Source organism: Erythranthe guttata, chromosome 8 (assembly GCF_056151865.1).
Source record: "Erythranthe guttata isolate IM_541 chromosome 8, IM_541, whole genome shotgun sequence".
NCBI classification, from domain to species: Eukaryota; Viridiplantae; Streptophyta; class Magnoliopsida; order Lamiales; family Phrymaceae; genus Erythranthe; species Erythranthe guttata.
The window spans coordinates 17,380,298-17,398,814 of record NC_142540.1 but is presented as its reverse complement, the minus strand read 5'-3'; the positions used below and the strand labels follow the sequence as shown (position 1 = coordinate 17,398,814).

Here is an 18,517-nt window from a genome sequence, read left to right as displayed (position 1 = left end):
TTTTAATATTATTTTTTCATATTATTATTATATTTTTTGAAGGAGAAGATATATTAATTTCACTAATTAATTAGTATTTTTAATTTATGTAACTTAAGAGAAAAGTAATAGGCAATAAGAAGAGAAAATTTTAGGGTGGTTCGTTGTTAGGTAGATAGGAAAATGCCTCAATAATAAGAATCACTATTTACATCTATTATTGAAAATAGCTTTGAGTGAAGAACAAGTGAAATCCAAAAAAAAAAAAATGAACTAGACTTGGCTTTCAAGATATAAATTTAAATGCAACCAAGATCCTATATAGTTGAGAATTTTATCAAAATTTACATAAACGTAGAAACTTTAAAAGTCTAAGCCGACGAGTATACTTGCATACATATTATAACTCTACTAGGGCTGGCAATTTGGATCAGGTTACATGGATCTGATTAGATTCGGTTCAATGTGAAAAGTGTGTTGAAGTGTGCGTGTCAAATGTGTGTATATGTGTGTCAAATGTATGTATGTGTGTATATGTGTGTGATAGTGTGTTAGAGGGTGTTTGTGTGTTTGAAAATATGTATAAGTGTGAAAGTAGAGTATAATGGATTTTTGGATCTGATCCACGTGAATCGGGACCGAGTTCGGTCTAAGTTGAGTAAACCGCCACCCCTAATCTAAAACTCTAGTGATAAATCACAACAAAAGAACATGATAAGAAATACAATTATTTCAATAATATTCACTAAACAGCCTGTAATTATAATTTTCATCACGTGTATTAGAGTGTTAGGTCCAAATTCTTGGTGGGATCTACTCATCTAAACTATATATTACATTATTTATGGTAGGATCCTACAAATTATGTAAATTGACAACCAAAAAAAATAATTAAAAAAAAAATAAAAAATTCACAAATAATTTATTACATTGTACTAATCGATCCCAAATCCAAGAATCTCATATAACATTTTCCCTCCATATCATGCAAACCACAAAACAAACACAATCATATAGTACACCAGTTGAAATACACCGAGTACAAAACACACGAGTTAACTGCATTTAGTACTACCCCTGCGTTATATCGAATTGCGAAAAAAACGCCCCATATAATACATTTTCCAGCTCACAACCACCTAAAAGTGAATTTGTAGGGGGTAGTTTGCTAAAGAAAAAATAATAATAAATTAACACTGAGGTTTTTTCAACAATTAGAGAAAACCACAGGGGCAAAAATGTACTTTCTCCTCTCGCACTAAAGAGTGAGGACAAACGGCGGCGCGTCCCTTCTGGGCCCCGCCACCGTTCGATAAACGTAAACCTTACCCGCCTTCGCCCCGTCATCGCTCCCCTCATCCTCGATCACCTCAACGTTCAACCTCGGCATCTCTCTAGCGAGCATCCTACACCCCTTCATAGTGACATCACACGCCGACATCCACAGCGACCTCATCATCTCGTACTTCTCCACACCGGACAAAAGCGCCGCGTTCCCAAACGGACAATCCCTAATCTCTAGCTTCCTCAGCTTCGGACAACCTCGTAAAACGCAAACCATCGCTTTGTCGCTACTCCCCGCGAAAGCAACGGAAAGCGTCTCGAGATTCTTGGCATATTCCCCGATGCTCTCGAAGGTTTTGTCAGTGAGTAGGCCGGAGACCGAGAGTCGCCGGAGTTTGGGGCACGTTTTGACGACGGCGGCGAAGGCGGCATCCATGGGGGATTTGGTGAGGTGGTCCGGCTGGCCGGGGTTCATGATGCAGAGGCGGAAGTGGGTGAAATTTGGGCAGTTTTTGACGGCGGCAATGACGGCGGCGTTGGTCATTCTCCGGCAGAAGTAGAGGAGGTAGTGGAGCTTGGGGCAGCCGAGGGAGACGGCTAGCAGGCCTTGCTCGGTTACGCCGTGTTGGTGGTCTAGGTCGTAAGGGTCGAGTGGGAAGACTCGAAGTTCTTCGAGCAATGGACAGCTGGATCCAACTGCTTCGAGTCCCTTATCTTGAACCGTATCGATGACCTATTATTGGAAAAGAAAAAAATAGAACAGATTAATTGGATATCGGAAATTTTGTAGAATATGGCGTTGTTTGGTTGCTAAGATAAAATTAGCCAAGATATAGAATGTAGAGTTTTACTATATTACCCACATAACCACCATTTAGAGAGAACAACTTAAGGCCATTAGAAATTTTTCAGCAGCATAAAACAAATTTTCAGACAACTCTTGTCTATTACAGATACTCATAATGCACAGATACTAGGGGTATAAATTGGAAGGAATTTCGGAATTCCACCAATTTCGATCCGAGTACATAGATTTTGGAACAATATCTTCTATTTATGAATTCCAAAGTTCCGATCTCTCATTATTCCGACCTTTATTTTAGCGGAATTACAATACATATTAGATTCCAATAATAATTTTCGTAATTTCCGATTTTTTTTCTCTTTTTTTTTCTTCTGTAAATTACCCTTATAATATCAATACTATTATGTATTTTATATTATAGGTGACTAAAAAAAGAGGAAATTTCAAATTCCACCATTCCAATTTCCAACATTCCGATTTCCGAATGTTTTTGGAACCCCTTTTGGAATTAGTTTTTTTCTTGTCTTAGAATATAGAACTTCGACCAGCAATAAATCTTAAAAATTTCACCAAATTTACTTACCCAAAGGCGTCGCAAATTAGGGCAATGCGCAAGAAGTTTAGCAAGCTCCCCACTTTGAAGCACCGCCTCACTAAAATTCAAGAAAGTGAGCCTAGCACAAGCTCCATAAAGAACACTAAAATGGAGATCCGTAGCATCCCACAAACCCGAAAGAACTCGTAATTTTCCGCAATTGCTAAACGCACTACCAACATCCTCGTACTGACGTGGTGTTAGTTCTTGCATGAACGAGCCAGTACCGAGCTCCACTAAGTTAGGAGCATGTACAAGCAGCCTTTGGAGTTGGTCCAATGTTATGCTCTCGTTTACCTTAAGAACGCGTAATGTGTTTTTGCATCGATTTACGAGTTTCTCGAGTGACTCGAAATTCACCTCGCTGTTTAGGCTTGCGAAATTTAGTATTTCGAGTGAGGAGAAGTTTTCAGGGAAGCATGTGAGCCAATCTCCGCCTACGTCAACTGCTACGCTGTCTTGGATATCGAGCTCGGTTAAGTTTCTGCGACACGTCAGCAAAATGATTCTGTGAGGAAAAATCGAGTACGAGAATGGGAAATATGTCGTACGAGTAATATTCATGATGGGTAAATTATGAGAAACCCTCTGACGTAAGGCTTAATTACCAAAAACCCCCGAGGTATGCTAACTTCTTACACAGTCCCCTTACTGCGTTAATGTTGACAGAATCTTACTGATTCAATGAGGTATTCCTCTAAAAATGTCATTTTTGCCCTTCAACACGTCATATTCTGATACTAAGTAATTCAATGACCAAATTACACTTAAGCATATTATAAGAAAGTTCTTGGAGAACAAAAATCCAATCCGATTAATGCAAGAAGACACATGCAATGGAAAAACATTGTGCCTTAAGCCTTTTTTACCAAGTATATCTTCAAAATACAACTATAAAATTCTGATTTATTAATGTATCCAATAATGTGATAGAAGTTTTAAAAGAATAGAACCATCTTCAACTAGTGAGAAATATCACAAGAGATTGGCAAATAAAAGGAAATAAATAGTTAACAAGTTGTTATGCATACAAAGCAAATATGGGTCCCGCTTGCCCAATGAATGTGGACTATCCATTAACTGCCAAGTAATAGGTAAGCTGTCGCATCGAAAAGCTTTCAAAGAGAAACATAAAGCAGCAGACTCAATTTTACCACTAAAATATCTATCCAGAATCACATTCGATATCAAATACATAACTATGAAATACCGTCACAATACGTATAGCTTCAAACACAAATAAGCAAAACAATAATGATTCTTAAATAGAGATTATTTCGGAAAAATCATCTAGAAGAATCCTATAACACATTGATCCAAAACTTCATACCAGATGAAATAATTCCCAATTGCACAATCGAAAACCCGAATCCACAATTTCACAATTCGTAAAACAACAATAAAAGCATATCGCAAGAATCATTCATAAATAAATAAATAAATCAATTAACCTGCAATGAGTGGCGACGAATTTGAGCCCATCATCAGTGAATCCATCGCAACTCAACAAAGATAAAGCCTTAAATCCCGTAAAAGACTTAGCTAAAAGCTCCAAGCTCTCGTCATTCACAGTCATTCTCTTAAGCCTCAATTCCTCCAAAAACGGGTAAACTTCTGCAAACATAACCAACCAGGCGTGCACATTAGCACCCCAATCTCGAGGCAGCATATTAAAATCGGAGAATCTCGGCTTCCCTTTGATTCTGACACTCTTGATTCTCGGAAACCTTCTAGAAACAATCTCGGGCGATACGGAGTAGCAGTTCCCGATGAAAAGATTGGATCTCGTCCAACGCTCGGCGTTGTACCATTCTTTGCAGACAAGGGAGACTGTGTTTCTGTCTTTGTGTGAATCTATGAACGAGAGGACTTTCTCCAATGCTTCGTCGGGGAATTTCAAGTGACTGCATTTCGATCCGTTTGAATTGGACGAGTGGGGCTTCGATTCCTTGCATTTCTTAGTGTCTGGATCCATTTTTTTTTTTTTTTTTTTTTTGTGGGCTCAGAAGAATCTCAAATCAAATCCCAGATGAACTGCAAATCAAATCAAAATTCATACAGAAAAAGGGCAAAATCAGAAAGAACATCAATTGAAACAGATATGACAAATTTCTGAGAATATATAGAAAATAAACCCTAATCAAAAGCAAATAATTGAAGCAGGTAAGCACAATTTGGCTCAAAGAGTAAAATTTTGAATCCAGATTCTAATAATGGAAACCCTAATCTTCGTCTACGCAACTTTATCTGCTGCAAAAAAAAAAAAAAAAATTATATATATACACACACATATATACATATAAAATCCAAAAATTAGGATTTTCACCTGTGTGTAGAGTGCTGAAGCGAAGATCGAAAGAAATGGTTTAGCAAAGGCAACTAGTATATAAGAGGAAGAATATACACTAGTAATAAATTATGAAATACATACAGTGGTTGTATGTATATACAGCCTGGTGAATACATATAATAATTATGTATGTATAAATATACGTGAAGGTTTTTTAAATAATTAGGCAGAGTCCATCTTTGCTGAAATTGACAGATAATGGTAGAGAGCAGCACCTAACCTCCATAGTAGTGTAAAATGCGCACCCCCGGCGCATGTTAGTACCTTTTGGGGATTTCGCAATTAATTGAGGAAGAAGAAGAGGGTATTTTGGTCAAGTACACTCGAACTAAAATAGGTTGTAATTGGTGAAAAAATAATTGGATTTGAATTTGAATTAGATTTTTAAAATATTTCTTATAACAAAATTATCAAAATTTGACAATTTTATAGTATATTTAATTAATTTTGAAATACTTATGTGAGCTTTGATTACACTATTATAAAGTTGATATGCTTTTTGTTGTTAAATCAATACACTTTAAATTAAGTATTTGAGTTTTCATTGACATGGGAAGAATACACTTCTTGCCCCTTTAAGTTTACCTCTATTTCATTATTAGTCCTTCTTGTTCTAAAAAAAAGTAAATTTAGTCCCTAATATTTCAATATTTCAACATTTTTAGTCATTTTCGTCAGTTTTTCAATACTACCAACGAAATAAACTGTGTCCATATCACTGTCTAAATTGAAGGACTAACGGTAAATTGACAAAAATGATCGAAAGTGTTAAGTTATTGAAACATGAGGGACTAAATATGTATTTTTATGAACATAAACGACCAAATGTGATTTTTTTTACAAACTTGAGGCATGAAAACTGTAAATTTTCTAAAATATATATATATATATATATATATATATATATATATATATATATATATATATATATATATATATATATATATATATATCGAATTTACTCATAATTACTCATATACATAGATATAATTATAGGGGATCACTATTTCAAATACTAATTTTTGCTTACTTGAATACCAAAAAAATAAAAAATAAATAATTAATTGTAAATTACTTTAATGCCCTTAATGAAAATTAAAACCAAAAAATATTACAAATACTATTTTTCTTTCTTAAATACCAAATAATCAAAAACCTAAAAAAAAACATTTCCCTCCTCACTCACAAACCCCTCACCTCCTCCACCTCCTTCTTCTCCCTCCCCAAAAACCCTCCTAAAAAACCCCAAAACAAAAGAAATCAAAACCTTACACAACTTGCAAAATGGCGTCAAATGACAATAGAATGGTAGTTTACGAGCAAGGAGAACCCATTCAGGTATGTATTCATGTATTTTTTGAGCTAAAACATCGATTTTGAATTTTTTTTTTTTTTAAAACTCGCCATGTATTTTCGACACATACAGGTCGAAAATACCCTTATTTTTCGACGTGTATGTGTCGAAAATACCCTTAAGTTTCGACGCCTAAGTGTCGAATTATGATACAATTTTCGACACTTCAGTGTCGAAAATTACCCATATTTTCGACACCTTAGTGTCGAAAATTGTATCATAATTCGACACTTAGGTGTCGAAAGTGACCTCTATTTTCGACACTTAAGTGTCGAAAATATGGGTAATTTTCGACACTTAAGTGTCGATTTGGTTCCTGTTGCAAATTTACTTGTCTTATATTTTCGACACTTTTGTGTAGATCGATTGCACCCATTCATTTACCACGTCAGAAAAATTCCCAACAAAAGAAGCTTTATTGGCATGGGTTCGTGAAGTATGTAAAAGAATTGGAATGGTGTTAATGATTGGGGGTTCGAGTGACGGGGATAGAGGACGTAGGACACCGTATGTGATTGTTCGTTGTGAGCGTGGGGGCCATTATGTTGGCAAGAAGGTACCAGGTGAAGATGATCAAAGACCGGGAAAAAGGAGCACCGGTTCAAAGAAATGCAATTGTCCGTTTAAATTGAAGGGGACAAGAGAACACAAGGATGATGAAAAGGCTGAGTGGAAATTGGATGTTCATAGTGGTATTCACAACCACAACTTATTCGAAAACTTGCACGGACACTCTTATGCTGGAAGATTATCAAAGGAGGATGTTTCCTTTGTTCACACTATGAAGAAAGCAATGGTGAAACCAAGGGCAATTCTAAGAGCATTGAAGCAAAAGGACCCGTCTAATGTAACTGGTATGAAGACAGTTTACAATACTATCTCTAAGTTAAATTTCAGTGAATTGGATGGGAGATCTCAATTGCAATCATTGTTCGTCAAGTTGAAAGAAGATGAATACCTCTCGTACCATAGATCGAACGAGTTGAATGCGATTACCGACTTGTTTTGGATCCACCCGAAATGCATTAAGTTGGCACAGTCGTATCCGTACGTATTCGTCATCGATTGCACGTACAAGACCAATCGTTACGGACTCCTTTCTTGAGATTGTGGGTTTTACTTGTACCAACAAGACGTTCTCAATTGCCTTTGCATACTTGGACCACGAAAAGACGGAAAATTTTGAATGGGCGTTGCGTTGTTTGAAGGAGGCCATGACCAGTTGTCATCGGCCTAATTGCATTGTAACAGATCGAGATTTGGGTTTAATGAAAGCAGTGGCCAATGTGTATCCATCGAGTCATCACTTGCTGTGTCGGTGGCATGTGAACAAGAATATAGTGGCCAATTGTAAGAAATTGTTCCCAAAGGACATCACCAAATGGAAGCAATTTCAGTCGAGTTTTTCGGCTCTTATTGAAAGAAATACCATAGAGGAGTTCAATGAGGATTGGGAGGATTTGAAAAGAACATTTATCGGTTATCTCCCGGCTATAGAATGTGTTGGTAGCTGGCTGCCATCTCTCTATGAAGGCTCTAAGTAGATGGCCGTCCACAGTGTTGTACGATGCTTGTACAACTGACATTAATCCACATCTTTGTACTACCTCTGTAATAAACGGCGTCGGCTCCCAACCTTTCAAAGTTCCTGTGTGATTTCGAATTCGAAATTCTGAGCCGCGCTCCGAGCGATCTGGCCCTCCGTTCACAATATGATAAGCAATGTACTTATCGAAATTTGTGTACAATTCCGGTATCTCGGGACCTCCGACCGGTTCGTTGCTCGAATCACCAACTTCTACAGTCGAAGGTAGAGCCGGCACCGGATTCGTTGACGAAGAACCCTCTCCAGACTTCTTCTTGGTCGTGGTCTTTTTCTTGGTCGTGATTGCTATGCCCTTGCCTCTATCGGATAATTCCTTCCTCTTCTTACGGTTCGAGACAGTCGGAGGTATACGAGGTTCACGTGGTTCTTCCACTGCAAAATAACACACAAATAAAAATTAATATACATAATATAAACACAAGCAAATAAAAATAGGAAAGAAAACAAATTAATAATTAAAAAAAAAAAAAAATACATAGATCAAATTCGACATCTAGCTGTCGAAAATTGGATCGAAATTCGACAGCTAGCTGTCGAAAATTGGTTCAATATTCGACAGCTAGCTGTCGAAAACTAATCCAAATTCCGACAGCAATCTGTCGAATTACCAAAAATCCAATTTCAAGATTTCACATTTTTCGACCTGTATATGTCGATTTTTGATGAATTTTCGACATCAACCTGTCGAAAATTCATCAAAAATCGACATATACAGGTCGAAAAATGTGAACGAAGAACCGACCCACAAATCTCAAATCAATGCTCAAATCGACTGAAATTAGATGCACCCATTACTAATTAACGATCATTTCTACCTAAAACAATCAAATCCTAGTTACCCATATCAAACAATTCGAAAATATTAAAGAAAAAAAAATTCGAAAAAAACTATTACTTGTACAAACGCGGCGGCGGCGTACGGTGGCGTTCAGCGGGTTGATAACAACGGACGAAGAAGCGGCGGCGGCGTACGGTGGCGTTCTGCGGCGGCGGCGTGGGGGGGTCGGCGGCGTCGGCGGCGGCGGCGGCGAGGGTTGGAGAGGAGAAGACACCGGTGGAGGTTTTTTTTTTACAACAAAAAGTTTTTTTTTTTTTTTTAATTTGGTTTTTGAATAGGTAATTTCTAAAAAAATTTGATATAATTGATATTTTGATGAAAGGGTGTTTTGGTACTTTTCTTTTTATTTTGGTATTAAAGTAAGAAAAAACTGATAAATTTGTACTCAATTTTGGTTTTAAACTTGGTAGTATTCAAGTAAGCAAAAGTTGGGATTTAAAATAGTTGCCCCCATAATTATAACCTACCGTTAATTTCATGAGTTCTTTGTTTGGCACAAACAATTTATGAATGCAACACAAATAGTTATGGCATTAATTAATTTGCAACATTTGAATAAGACCTCATGCCACATCATTTTCCACACGAGTTTGCTTTAAAACATCTACTTATTGAAGATTGTTTTCTCTAAGATACAATAATCAACCATTTTTAATGGATGCATTGGTCTTTTAATTATTAATACGTAATAATGATTAGATGCAGGGGATAAATCTACACTCTCGTATAATAGCTTGCAAATCATACGAGAAATATAAACCACATTAGGTTAACTATGTGCGACAAACTCGATCTACCGACTGCTGGCAAGGTACTTTGAACTTTGATTAATTGACATAAAGTCACATGCTCAAACCGTTAGGTCATTCATTCAATAATAATGATATTCGAACCAAAAAATCTCGCATCTAAAAAAGAGTTTATTGTTAGTAGCATATTAAGCTCAATTTTGAAAAGTCATATCAATATCATATTTTGAGGCCAATCACAATAATCAAATAATAACAATTTCAAAAGGCATTTGCATTAATTAAAAAATAAAAAATTAGTACTCATATTGAACTATTTAGGTTTGGCAACATATTGAAAAATATCAATGTAGGTATCTAGTCCAAATCAAAGTCTTCTTTTGAGGAGAGGTGGTAGTTTTAATGTATTTTTAAGTGCTATATAATTATATATATTTAATTGAAAAATCAATGATTAATAAAATAACGAGTAAAAATAGTTTACAAGAATATTATTCAAACTCTTAAAAAATTATTATTAAAAATAAGACGTAACAGTTTATACTCTTAAAATTACTTATCAGATGCTTAAAGTAAACTTAGTCAAACGAACTTGTAGAATGGACAGCCGAAGAGTGGACAGTCAAAAAGAAATGGGAAAAAAATATATAAAAAAGAATTAAATATGAAATAGTTTCCCCAATATTTTGTAATTGGAAGATAAGATCAAATGGAAACATCACAAAAAACAAAAACTAAAATAAATAAATTTTAAAAAAACATGGGTGGGACTTGACATTATCCACAGCAATGAATGGCCGTTGTCTCTGTCCCCTCAATGAAAATATACAAATAATTGATTAATTTAATATAACATTATTAATTAAATTAATTAATTAATTCCTACAAAGTATTTATTGAGTTATTTTAATGAGAATTGACACCTAAAATGCTTGTCTCCCCAACTTAAAGAAACCCATGTTACCACCAATCATCTTTTTCCCCTAACCCCATCTCTCCATCATTTCTCTACCCTCTTTTGTCCAATTCCGCCCCCCACCCCCACCCCCCCTCCTGGAGGGGGTTCGACACGTGGCATTCATTATTGCACTCGTGGGCCCCACATTCAGTAACAATGGGCTTTTTTTGTTCAGAAAAAATAGGCCTCAACTAAATGTTCTTTCTTTTTATAAATGGGGCTTCAAATTAAGCCCGAATTAGGCCGAACCAGTAACTAGGCCCACATTACAGCCCTTTAACGAATTTAATAATGAATTGGCCATTAATCAATTTAATTTTTTTTTAGAAAATAAAAAGATACAATTGTAGTAAAGCCATCTATAGAAAATCTAATCTTGACATAATTAAGCTCCAGACCCAAAAAAAAAAATAATAATAATAAAAAAAATTATAGAGAATTAAGTAACTTACTATTTCATTAACAAATGTAATAATGAATTGCCCATTAAACAATTTAACAAAAAAAATAGAAAATAAAATGATACAATTGTAATAAAACCATTTTTAGAAAATCTAATGTTGACATAATTAAACTCCAGACCCAAAAATTAAAAAAAGAAAATTATAGAAAATTAATTAAACTTGCTATTTCGATTATTAATTAATTAAGATCAATAATAACTCGTTCGCCTTCTTGATTATCTACCTTTGCAATTGAACTCTCGAAATCCATAACAATATTCTCTGCTTCGCATGCTTCGTAATCTTCCAATAGTATCTTCGTCCAAAATGTATAATCATCTGCATTTTTCGCCATCGACCCCTCTTCCAAAGTCGCGTCTATAACTACCTCAGAATATTCGTCGGTTGACAAAACCGGTTGGTTTTCAGACCCGTGATTTTTTTCGGTGTTTTCGGTTGTAAGAGAAATAAACTTCCTCTTCTTTCTTGCATGAATCTCTTTTCCGATTTCTTCGATCATCGTTTTGCGGGCAAACACTTCGCCCCGTGTTTGTTTCTTTAACAGCTTGTGCTTGTAGATATTTTCCACCTTTTCTTGGACAGCAGTAATTTCATGTTCCAGCTTCTCGATTTCCAACTTCGATTCGTTTATTTCGTTCATAACAATTTCTGGACTAATTGTTATATACGTACCGCTGCATACATTTCGTTTTCTTCTTCTAATGTTCGAGAGCAAATTTCCTTTCCCCGCTTGAAAATTCGGATTCTCGTACTCCCACTGATGGATCACTCCGATTTTCCTGAAACCCTACACAAAATCAAGAAACAAAATATTAATAAATTAGCAAAAAGCCGACGAAAGACGATTTTTAATAAATTTATTTAAATATGTGTATATATATTATATATACGTACATAGCTGTTGAGCTGGTACACAAAGCTTGCCAAGTTGCTGTGCTTAAAATAAACAGGAAGTATCTCTGCAGAGAATTTATGATGGTTCCAAATTATGAAACTGTCTCCCGATAAACTCCACGAAATTACGGAGTCCGTGTTCGGATCGTTCACTATGTTAAACGTCTTGGTCAAGAAGGCCGGAGGACCCAAATACCGCCTCTCCTCACTTCCGGCGACGGAATTGGTTGTGCCGCCACCGACTCCGCCGCTGCAGGTACTACAGTTCATCTCTTTTGTTGATCAAAGTCTTGAAATTGCAACTGTTTTTTTTCTTTTTTCTTACCACTTAGCTACTAGCCATGCATGCAATGTGTTATGGAAACAGGGCAGTTATGTAAATATGCAAAGTGTGGGATAAATTAAATCAGGACCTTTGATATGTTATTTGTATATAAACTAAACCATTGATAACAAGATTGCCAAGTATTTTCTGTTTGTTGTGTACAGAATATATTCTCTAACATTTAACTTGTTTCTGTACTTTCTCTGTTTGTGCAATGATCTTTAATTTGTAGGGGAAAGGAGCATAATTTTCTAGAACATTTACTTTGCATTTGGTCTATGAGATGCTATACTCGGTGAAATACACCGTATGATTTTAAACCGTAGATCTATACAAATAACCACCCACTAAGCACAGATACATATGGGTGTGTGTTATTATGTATAGATCTATGGATTAAATCGGTCCGGTGTAATTCATCGAGTGTAGCATCTACAAAACCCACAATGTTTACAACCACCTCCCTAAGATAAATTTTAATTACAAGAAAACCCTTATGTTTGAGAAATTACATCCAGCCCCATGCAGTTTGTAAATTTCTAACATCCACCCTAAAAAAGGGTGTTAATGTAGAGATGTACGAATGAAAAAATGAGAATTTTTTTTAAATAGAACTTATCTTCATGGTACGGTTGTAATATATTCTATTTATTTATTTATTATCACAATCCAGATAAATACATCAAGGTCAGTATAATAGCGTGACTACTAGACTATCAGTACCAAACATATGTTACTAAAAATAGAAACAAAAATTTCAATTGCTACAGACCATCAATAATGTATAAAGTATAAACAGTCAAGAATCTATTATATCAATCAAAATTATTTTATGTCATTATCATTCAGAAAAGACGACAAAATTCCCGGATAATAAACATTGTCTCTCTCTCGATATCGGCAAGACAAGCAAAAGCAAATCATTATTCTGCCACATTATATCCGAATCTCACACATCTAGCTGCAAAAATTTATTGTTCGAAGATTCCTATGATATTGTTAAACATTTTATCGGCAAAATTCACCCACCATCTTCAGAAATATGAAGGGAAAACAAAACGAAGTATACGAAGACAAATATGTATGTCGTAGCCTAGTAGAAACACTAGGCGTAGTCCCCTGTTTATTCAGAAAATATATAAAACATTTGACCTCCTTAAATGCCGCTCGAGTCCCTTCCAAAAATGAAACGCCTCCCCCAGTCTGATATAACCAATGCTCTCGTACGCCAGCTCACTAGCTTGCTGAAGATATAAATAGAGATAAACACAAGTCAACTATCAATATCAAATTGAAAAATGTCACATGGAAAGGAAAGAAATGGATAGGAATTAGATATGATTTATTATTTTATTCATGTAGAGTGTCAAGTGTTTGTGAAGTATGCCACAAAAAGTGTAACTCAATCCAATCTAATCAGTCTAATTAAATATCATCAATATTGTCAAACGAGGCCTTAGAGTTAATAACTGATATTAGAGTAAGAAGAAAACACACCTCGCATAAACGGAATACCAAAGCCATTGAGAGCTGCGGCCAATTGAAACCCAGTCTCCAGGAAGCTGTGCAGCTGTCTGCTCCCCTCCCAACGGAGCAAATTGTCCCAAATGCTTGTACCTTAAGAGTACAATTACAGTAAGCATATTAGAAAAACAAACACATCTTGTGCTTACATTCTACATTTAGTAGCTAAATAAGATTTTTCGCTGCATCTGGTTTATCTCATTTTGAGGGCTTTGAGGAAATAAGGTTATCTTAAAAAAATAAAAAAATAATAAATAAATAAAAATAAGGTTAAACCGGAAAGGGCGGAACCGATGGCGTCCTTCACCCCTGAAGCGAAGAGGACCTTCTGGATTGTTCTCACACTTCTCCATGCGGTTGAAACAGTCAGCAAGATAGGAACCTTGTTGTGCTGCAACCTGAAATACCGTCAAAGGAGCATTAGAATATTATTATAAACATTTTAATGAGAAAAAAATAAAATGGTTAATTAAAATCATATATGATGTATTGTTTGATGACAAACCTGAGCTGTTGCTGGAAGATTCTTCATTTGAGAATCGACCTGGGAAAGGGCTAACTTGAATTCTTCGAGATTCACTTCAATTGATTCCTTTACAGCGTCCCCGCTCGAATCTTTCAACAGATCAACGAGACTTTTCATCTGTCTACTTTTCAAATAGAGTCCTACTTGGGGATATCTTTCACAGATATCAGAGAGCACTTCTTGGAATTCCTTGACAGTAAGTGTTCCTGAGTTGTCTTTATCCGCTTTACGAAATATAGCCCAAATATCTTCCTAAAAATATAAAGTGGGGTTAAGTTTGATGGAGAATTCAATGAACTACAACTACAACTTTTATTGAGACAACAGGTACCAAATATAAAGCATTTTTTGTACAGATACTTTGTAGTTAGTAATTGCGGGCTTAAAATCAATAATAAAGAGCATGAAAAAAATAGATTACAAAAATACTGATTATTCATGACACACAAAGTGTAATAAGGAAACTCGCATGTAAGCAAATAGCAATGTATGAAATGAAATGTCTGATTTTCAGAATAGGCAGCATTAGATTAATCGAGTTGCGAAATAAGATACCATGACTTTGCGCTGATTGATTGTGGCACAATCTCCAAGTGCGTATATGCTGTCACATCCTTCGACTCGAAGCCACTCATCAGTTGCTAGGACACGTCTATTACCCTGGACGACAAAAAATAGGATTTTCAGAAAATTTGAGAACTCATTTAGATTAAGCAATTCAGACACAAATCCTAAAAGCAAAAAACAACTCACAACTCTTAAGGCACGAGTAATATTTGACTCTAAGCTAATACCTGACCAATATGCTTCATAAAATCCATTATCACAGGGCGAGTTCCAATGCCGGTTGACCAGACAACCATGCCATACGGCATAGTAGACACTGCCCCACCATTCTTGACCTCTTTGGTGGTGATTTCTTTGTCTGATATGTTGACAACCATAGCCCCAGTTTTAAGGTTGATTCCATCTCTCTGAAATTTCTCCTCAGCAAAAGCCGTAATTCTCTTGTCAAACCTGCACAGGGAAAATTGGATGAAACCATAACTCAAGAGGTCCTACAAATGAGATATAACATCTTGAATCCAGAGATTCATTATATATATGCCCAGTTTAAAAGGGGGATAATTTCACTTGTATATTTAAGAAGAAAAAATATTTGAAACTGAACACGGAGCATAATTTATCGTTGTTACCTAACCCTGTTGAAACATAAGGAAGAGATAACTAAGTCAATTTACACTTGAAATGAAAAGAACTGAGTATTGTCTTATCCTAGACCATCTCACATTGACTTCATTATTCTTTGGGTTGCTGATTTGAAGGCTAAACAGAAGCCGCGATAGTTGTATCCAAATTGCAATGATGAGACTAAATTTTTAATAATTTTACTTTAAGAAAACATGGACTTACATATTCAAAATATGATCGGTAGCTTCAAGAAGTGTTATTTTAACCGCCTCTTTAGCCTTGGGATATAACTTGACCAGGTCTTCTGTCACGTAATCATGAAGTTCTGCTGCAAACTCCACACCAGTTGGACCTCCACCAACTACGACAAAATGAAGAATTTTCTTTCTTTCTTCATCACTTAGGTTGGGCAAACTCGCCCTCTCAAAACAATCAACAATGGTCCTACGGATCTTCTGAGCATCTTCTATTTCCTGTAGGAGAAGCAAAACCATGAACCAAGGAGAGGTACAATAGACAACAGCTTCTATGCTTATAATAAACCTAAAATCACAAAAGTTTCATGAACTTCTGGGCAGAAATATGGTATAATCATGTTTCAGGTCCGAATGCATATTTAAGGAAACTACACTTGCATTTATCAATCTAAATCTGGGGATATAATTATTTAATTGACGCACATAAAGATTACAATCGAACTAGAGGATGCTCACTTATATAATTGAAACAAGTTTGTGGATGTTACCTTCAGAAAATGGCAATTTTCCGCCACACCAGGGATGTTAAATGTATTTGAACGGGCTCCAACGGAAATCACGAGGTAATCATAGTCCACAATGATTTCCTCCTTTGAGTTCACATCGCCACCTAGATGTGATCGACAGTAAACTTTCTTATTTGCTGCATCAATATTAAAGCACTCTGCCTCCCAGTAATGAACATCTACATTTTTCTGCCAGAAAGAGATTACTGTAAGTACGTGCTCAAAAAATAACCATCACAATGAAAAAACCATCAGTTACACTGCTAATAAATTTCCCTTTTAGTCATCAGTAAACCACATTCTGGAGATGGGATTTTCAAAATGATCAAGCCTAACGTGTAATGCAAATAAAAGTGTACTAATGAATAAGTGAATAGACTATGTAGATATATAAGACTACAATGCCAGAAGAACCACTATAATTAAGATAAGACCAGTTACAAAATCAGAGAGGAAAGCAGAGTTTCGACAACAGATAACAAACTTATTTCTACATTATATCGTAGTAGAGTATAAGATATATATACTCCCTCGCCCAGTTGCAATAAGATGTTCACCTTTCTGACAATGTTGCGGATAGGTTCTACTATGCTTCGAGGTTCCACAGTGCCACATGTCACACTCGGCAGTAACGGGGTGAATGCAAAAAAGTTACGTGGTGATATCACCTGGACATCATAGGATGAATTGCTAAGGTTTTTCAAGAAACTCGTTCCGGCCCAACCAGTTCCAAGTACCACCACTCTTTTCTTCTTGACATCAACCTCGCTTGGATTGACAGCATGAATTCCACCATCTGCTTTAGCCTCAGAATACGCCACAAGGCCTCCACCACTGTCATTCATATATCAAAAGAATTGAATAACGGCAAATCATGCTGATGGGATTCACTGCAAATAAGATGCTAGTAGCCTCCGAATAACCTAAATTCATAAAGATATTTTTCGTACATCCTACTTGCAAACATATAAGGCACATTCAGTAGAAATTGGATAATAGCAATAAACTGATCGATAAGATCCAGGAATGAGATCCTATATCCTTCACCGTTACAGGACATCAACTAAGATACCAAGCCTATTATAACTTTCACAACACCAACACGAAAGGCAATCAAACTAAATCACAGTGAAAATACAAATTCATTTACGCTATATGCGAATAAAACTTGACAATGAAATATATAATTCGTTAATTTCCCCTAAAAACAAACGAACAACTTAAATCTGACTTTCTTTTCTTATCAAACTCAAGCCAAAACACGCCTCCTCTGAACCAAAATTCTCTATATTTCATAAACTTATGGTTGCTCAAATACGATGGATGCGAAATTAAAGAAACAGAAAATGTTCCAAGTTTTCATAATCCATCTAGATCAACTCGTCAACTTTGTTAGGAAAATCACATGTCATGACTAAATCGTGATCGTAGATCTACATCATTTCAACATCTGTTTCCTGATCTCAAATCGAAAACAAAAATCTCAAAATCAAAACTCATCAGCATCAACAACCACAATTATCATCAATCAAAGCATACACCAATCGACAACAAATTTCAGCTGACTATCTTACAACTATAAAACAGCCTCCGAAAACTGAAATAAATAGAAATCAATCCAAGCACCATCGCACAATCCAACAAGCGATAACAGGACAACATCAAAACACTGCTCCTACCAAAAAAAAAAACAGAGTTAAAAACAAAAATTACCTGACGGTGAAAACGATCAACATTTTACCGAGCGAAGGATTGTCTCGGAAAGTTCTAGAAAATCTCTGGAACACCGTCATCTTCCGCATCTCTTAAACCTTCAGCTGAAAATCACCTGAGAAAAATGGGGAAAAATAAACATACGCAGACAACTGGAGAGAGAGAGAGAGAGAGAGAGAGAGAGAGAGAGAGAAAAGAGCTAAAGGAAGAAGAAGAAGAAGAGTTTTACTTTGACTTTACTTTGAAAAAGGTAAAAAAAAACAGAGAGAAATTAGGTGAGATGGTCTCGATTTGTTGCTGGTGATTCAGAGCAAATGAAAATGAAGCAATGGGAAACTTCCCGAAAAGGTCGGAGGAGGGTGCAGGGTAACGTGAGTGGTCCGCGCTGTACCTGATTGTACAGCTTTTATCTGACTTGGCGCACAAGAAGAACACACGTGGCATTTCGCGGGGGTTGCTTTCGGCCCACGCAGTTGTTGGACACATGCCGAGCGTGATTCTGCGGTCCCACGTGCCAACTAATATTCGTTGACGAGGAAGACAATGTACATCTTTGGATGCAGAAGGTACCTGCATTTGAAAATTATATAGAGGAAATA

At 36.0% G+C, this 18,517-nt stretch overlaps 4 protein-coding genes across 6 annotated transcripts; 1 reads left to right on the top strand and 3 right to left on the bottom strand.

Moving 5' to 3' along the window:
* Nucleotides 1-889: 889 nt before the first annotated feature.
* On the bottom strand, nucleotides 890-5,528 carry LOC105951493 (protein TRANSPORT INHIBITOR RESPONSE 1). 2 transcript variants are annotated; one of them, XM_012974949.2, is made up of 4 exons: nucleotides 4,990-5,528; nucleotides 4,115-4,697; nucleotides 2,652-3,147; nucleotides 890-1,996 (listed from the first exon to the last, which is right to left on the bottom strand). In XM_012974949.2, the coding sequence occupies exons 2-4, from the start codon at nucleotides 4,636-4,638 to the stop codon at nucleotides 1,238-1,240; spliced, it is 1,779 nt and encodes a 592-aa protein (XP_012830403.1). In that variant the 5' UTR covers nucleotides 4,639-4,697; nucleotides 4,990-5,528; the 3' UTR covers nucleotides 890-1,237. The 2 variants fall into 2 exon arrangements, with proteins under 2 accessions (XP_012830403.1, XP_088678229.1); XM_088822103.1 differs by having other exon boundaries at nucleotides 5,234-5,333.
* Nucleotides 5,529-6,821: 1,293 nt separating this feature from the next.
* LOC148768671 (PKS-NRPS hybrid synthetase cheA-like) lies at nucleotides 6,822-7,472 on the top strand. The gene has a single exon (XM_088821314.1). The coding sequence runs from the start codon at nucleotides 6,822-6,824 to the stop codon at nucleotides 7,470-7,472; it is 651 nt and encodes a 216-aa protein (XP_088677440.1).
* A 3,475-nt stretch (nucleotides 7,473-10,947) lies between these two features.
* LOC105951614 (heat shock factor protein HSF30) lies at nucleotides 10,948-12,281 on the bottom strand. The gene is made up of 2 exons (XM_012975063.2): nucleotides 11,877-12,281; nucleotides 10,948-11,769 (listed from the first exon to the last, which is right to left on the bottom strand). Exons 1-2 carry the CDS (start codon nucleotides 12,144-12,146, stop codon nucleotides 11,161-11,163), a joined length of 879 nt encoding a protein of 292 aa, XP_012830517.1. The 5' UTR covers nucleotides 12,147-12,281; the 3' UTR covers nucleotides 10,948-11,160.
* Nucleotides 12,282-12,938: 657 nt separating this feature from the next.
* NDB3 (NAD(P)H dehydrogenase B3) lies at nucleotides 12,939-18,413 on the bottom strand. Of its 2 annotated transcripts, none has more exons than XM_012974947.2 (11): nucleotides 18,148-18,413; nucleotides 17,919-18,033; nucleotides 16,763-17,039; nucleotides 16,188-16,394; nucleotides 15,665-15,915; nucleotides 15,046-15,268; nucleotides 14,807-14,911; nucleotides 14,231-14,503; nucleotides 14,002-14,123; nucleotides 13,699-13,818; nucleotides 12,939-13,445 (listed from the first exon to the last, which is right to left on the bottom strand). In XM_012974947.2, exons 2-11 carry the CDS (start codon nucleotides 18,005-18,007, stop codon nucleotides 13,358-13,360), a joined length of 1,755 nt encoding a protein of 584 aa, XP_012830401.1. In that variant the 5' UTR covers nucleotides 18,008-18,033; nucleotides 18,148-18,413; the 3' UTR covers nucleotides 12,939-13,357. The 2 variants fall into 2 exon arrangements, with proteins under 2 accessions (XP_012830401.1, XP_012830402.1); XM_012974948.2 differs by having other exon boundaries at nucleotides 18,159-18,295.
* Nucleotides 18,414-18,517: the final 104 nt, after the last annotated feature.

Coding starts and splice junctions, on each gene's coding strand:
- LOC105951493 (XM_012974949.2), bottom strand. CDS start 4,638: ATGGATCCAGACACTAAGAAATGCAAGGAATCGAAGCCCCACTCGTCC. Junction 3,148..4,114: donor TTCGTCGCCACTCATTGCAG/GTTAATTGATTT, acceptor GACGTGTCGCAG/AAACTTAACCGAGCTCGATA. Junction 1,997..2,651: donor CTAATTTGCGACGCCTTTGG/GTAAGTAAATTT, acceptor TTCCAATAATAG/GTCATCGATACGGTTCAAGA.
- LOC148768671 (XM_088821314.1), top strand. CDS start 6,822: ATGGTGTTAATGATTGGGGGTTCGAGTGACGGGGATAGAGGACGTAGG.
- LOC105951614 (XM_012975063.2), bottom strand. CDS start 12,146: ATGAACTGTAGTACCTGCAGCGGCGGAGTCGGTGGCGGCACAACCAAT. Junction 11,770..11,876: donor TGTACCAGCTCAACAGCTAT/GTACGTATATAT, acceptor GATTTTGTGTAG/GGTTTCAGGAAAATCGGAGT.
- NDB3 (XM_012974947.2), bottom strand. CDS start 18,007: ATGCGGAAGATGACGGTGTTCCAGAGATTTTCTAGAACTTTCCGAGAC. Junction 16,395..16,762: donor TCCGCAACATTGTCAGAAAG/GTGAACATCTTA, acceptor TCTTTCTGGCAG/AAAAATGTAGATGTTCATTA. Junction 14,912..15,045: donor TTATGAAGCATATTGGTCAG/GTATTAGCTTAG, acceptor TTTGTCGTCCAG/GGTAATAGACGTGTCCTAGC.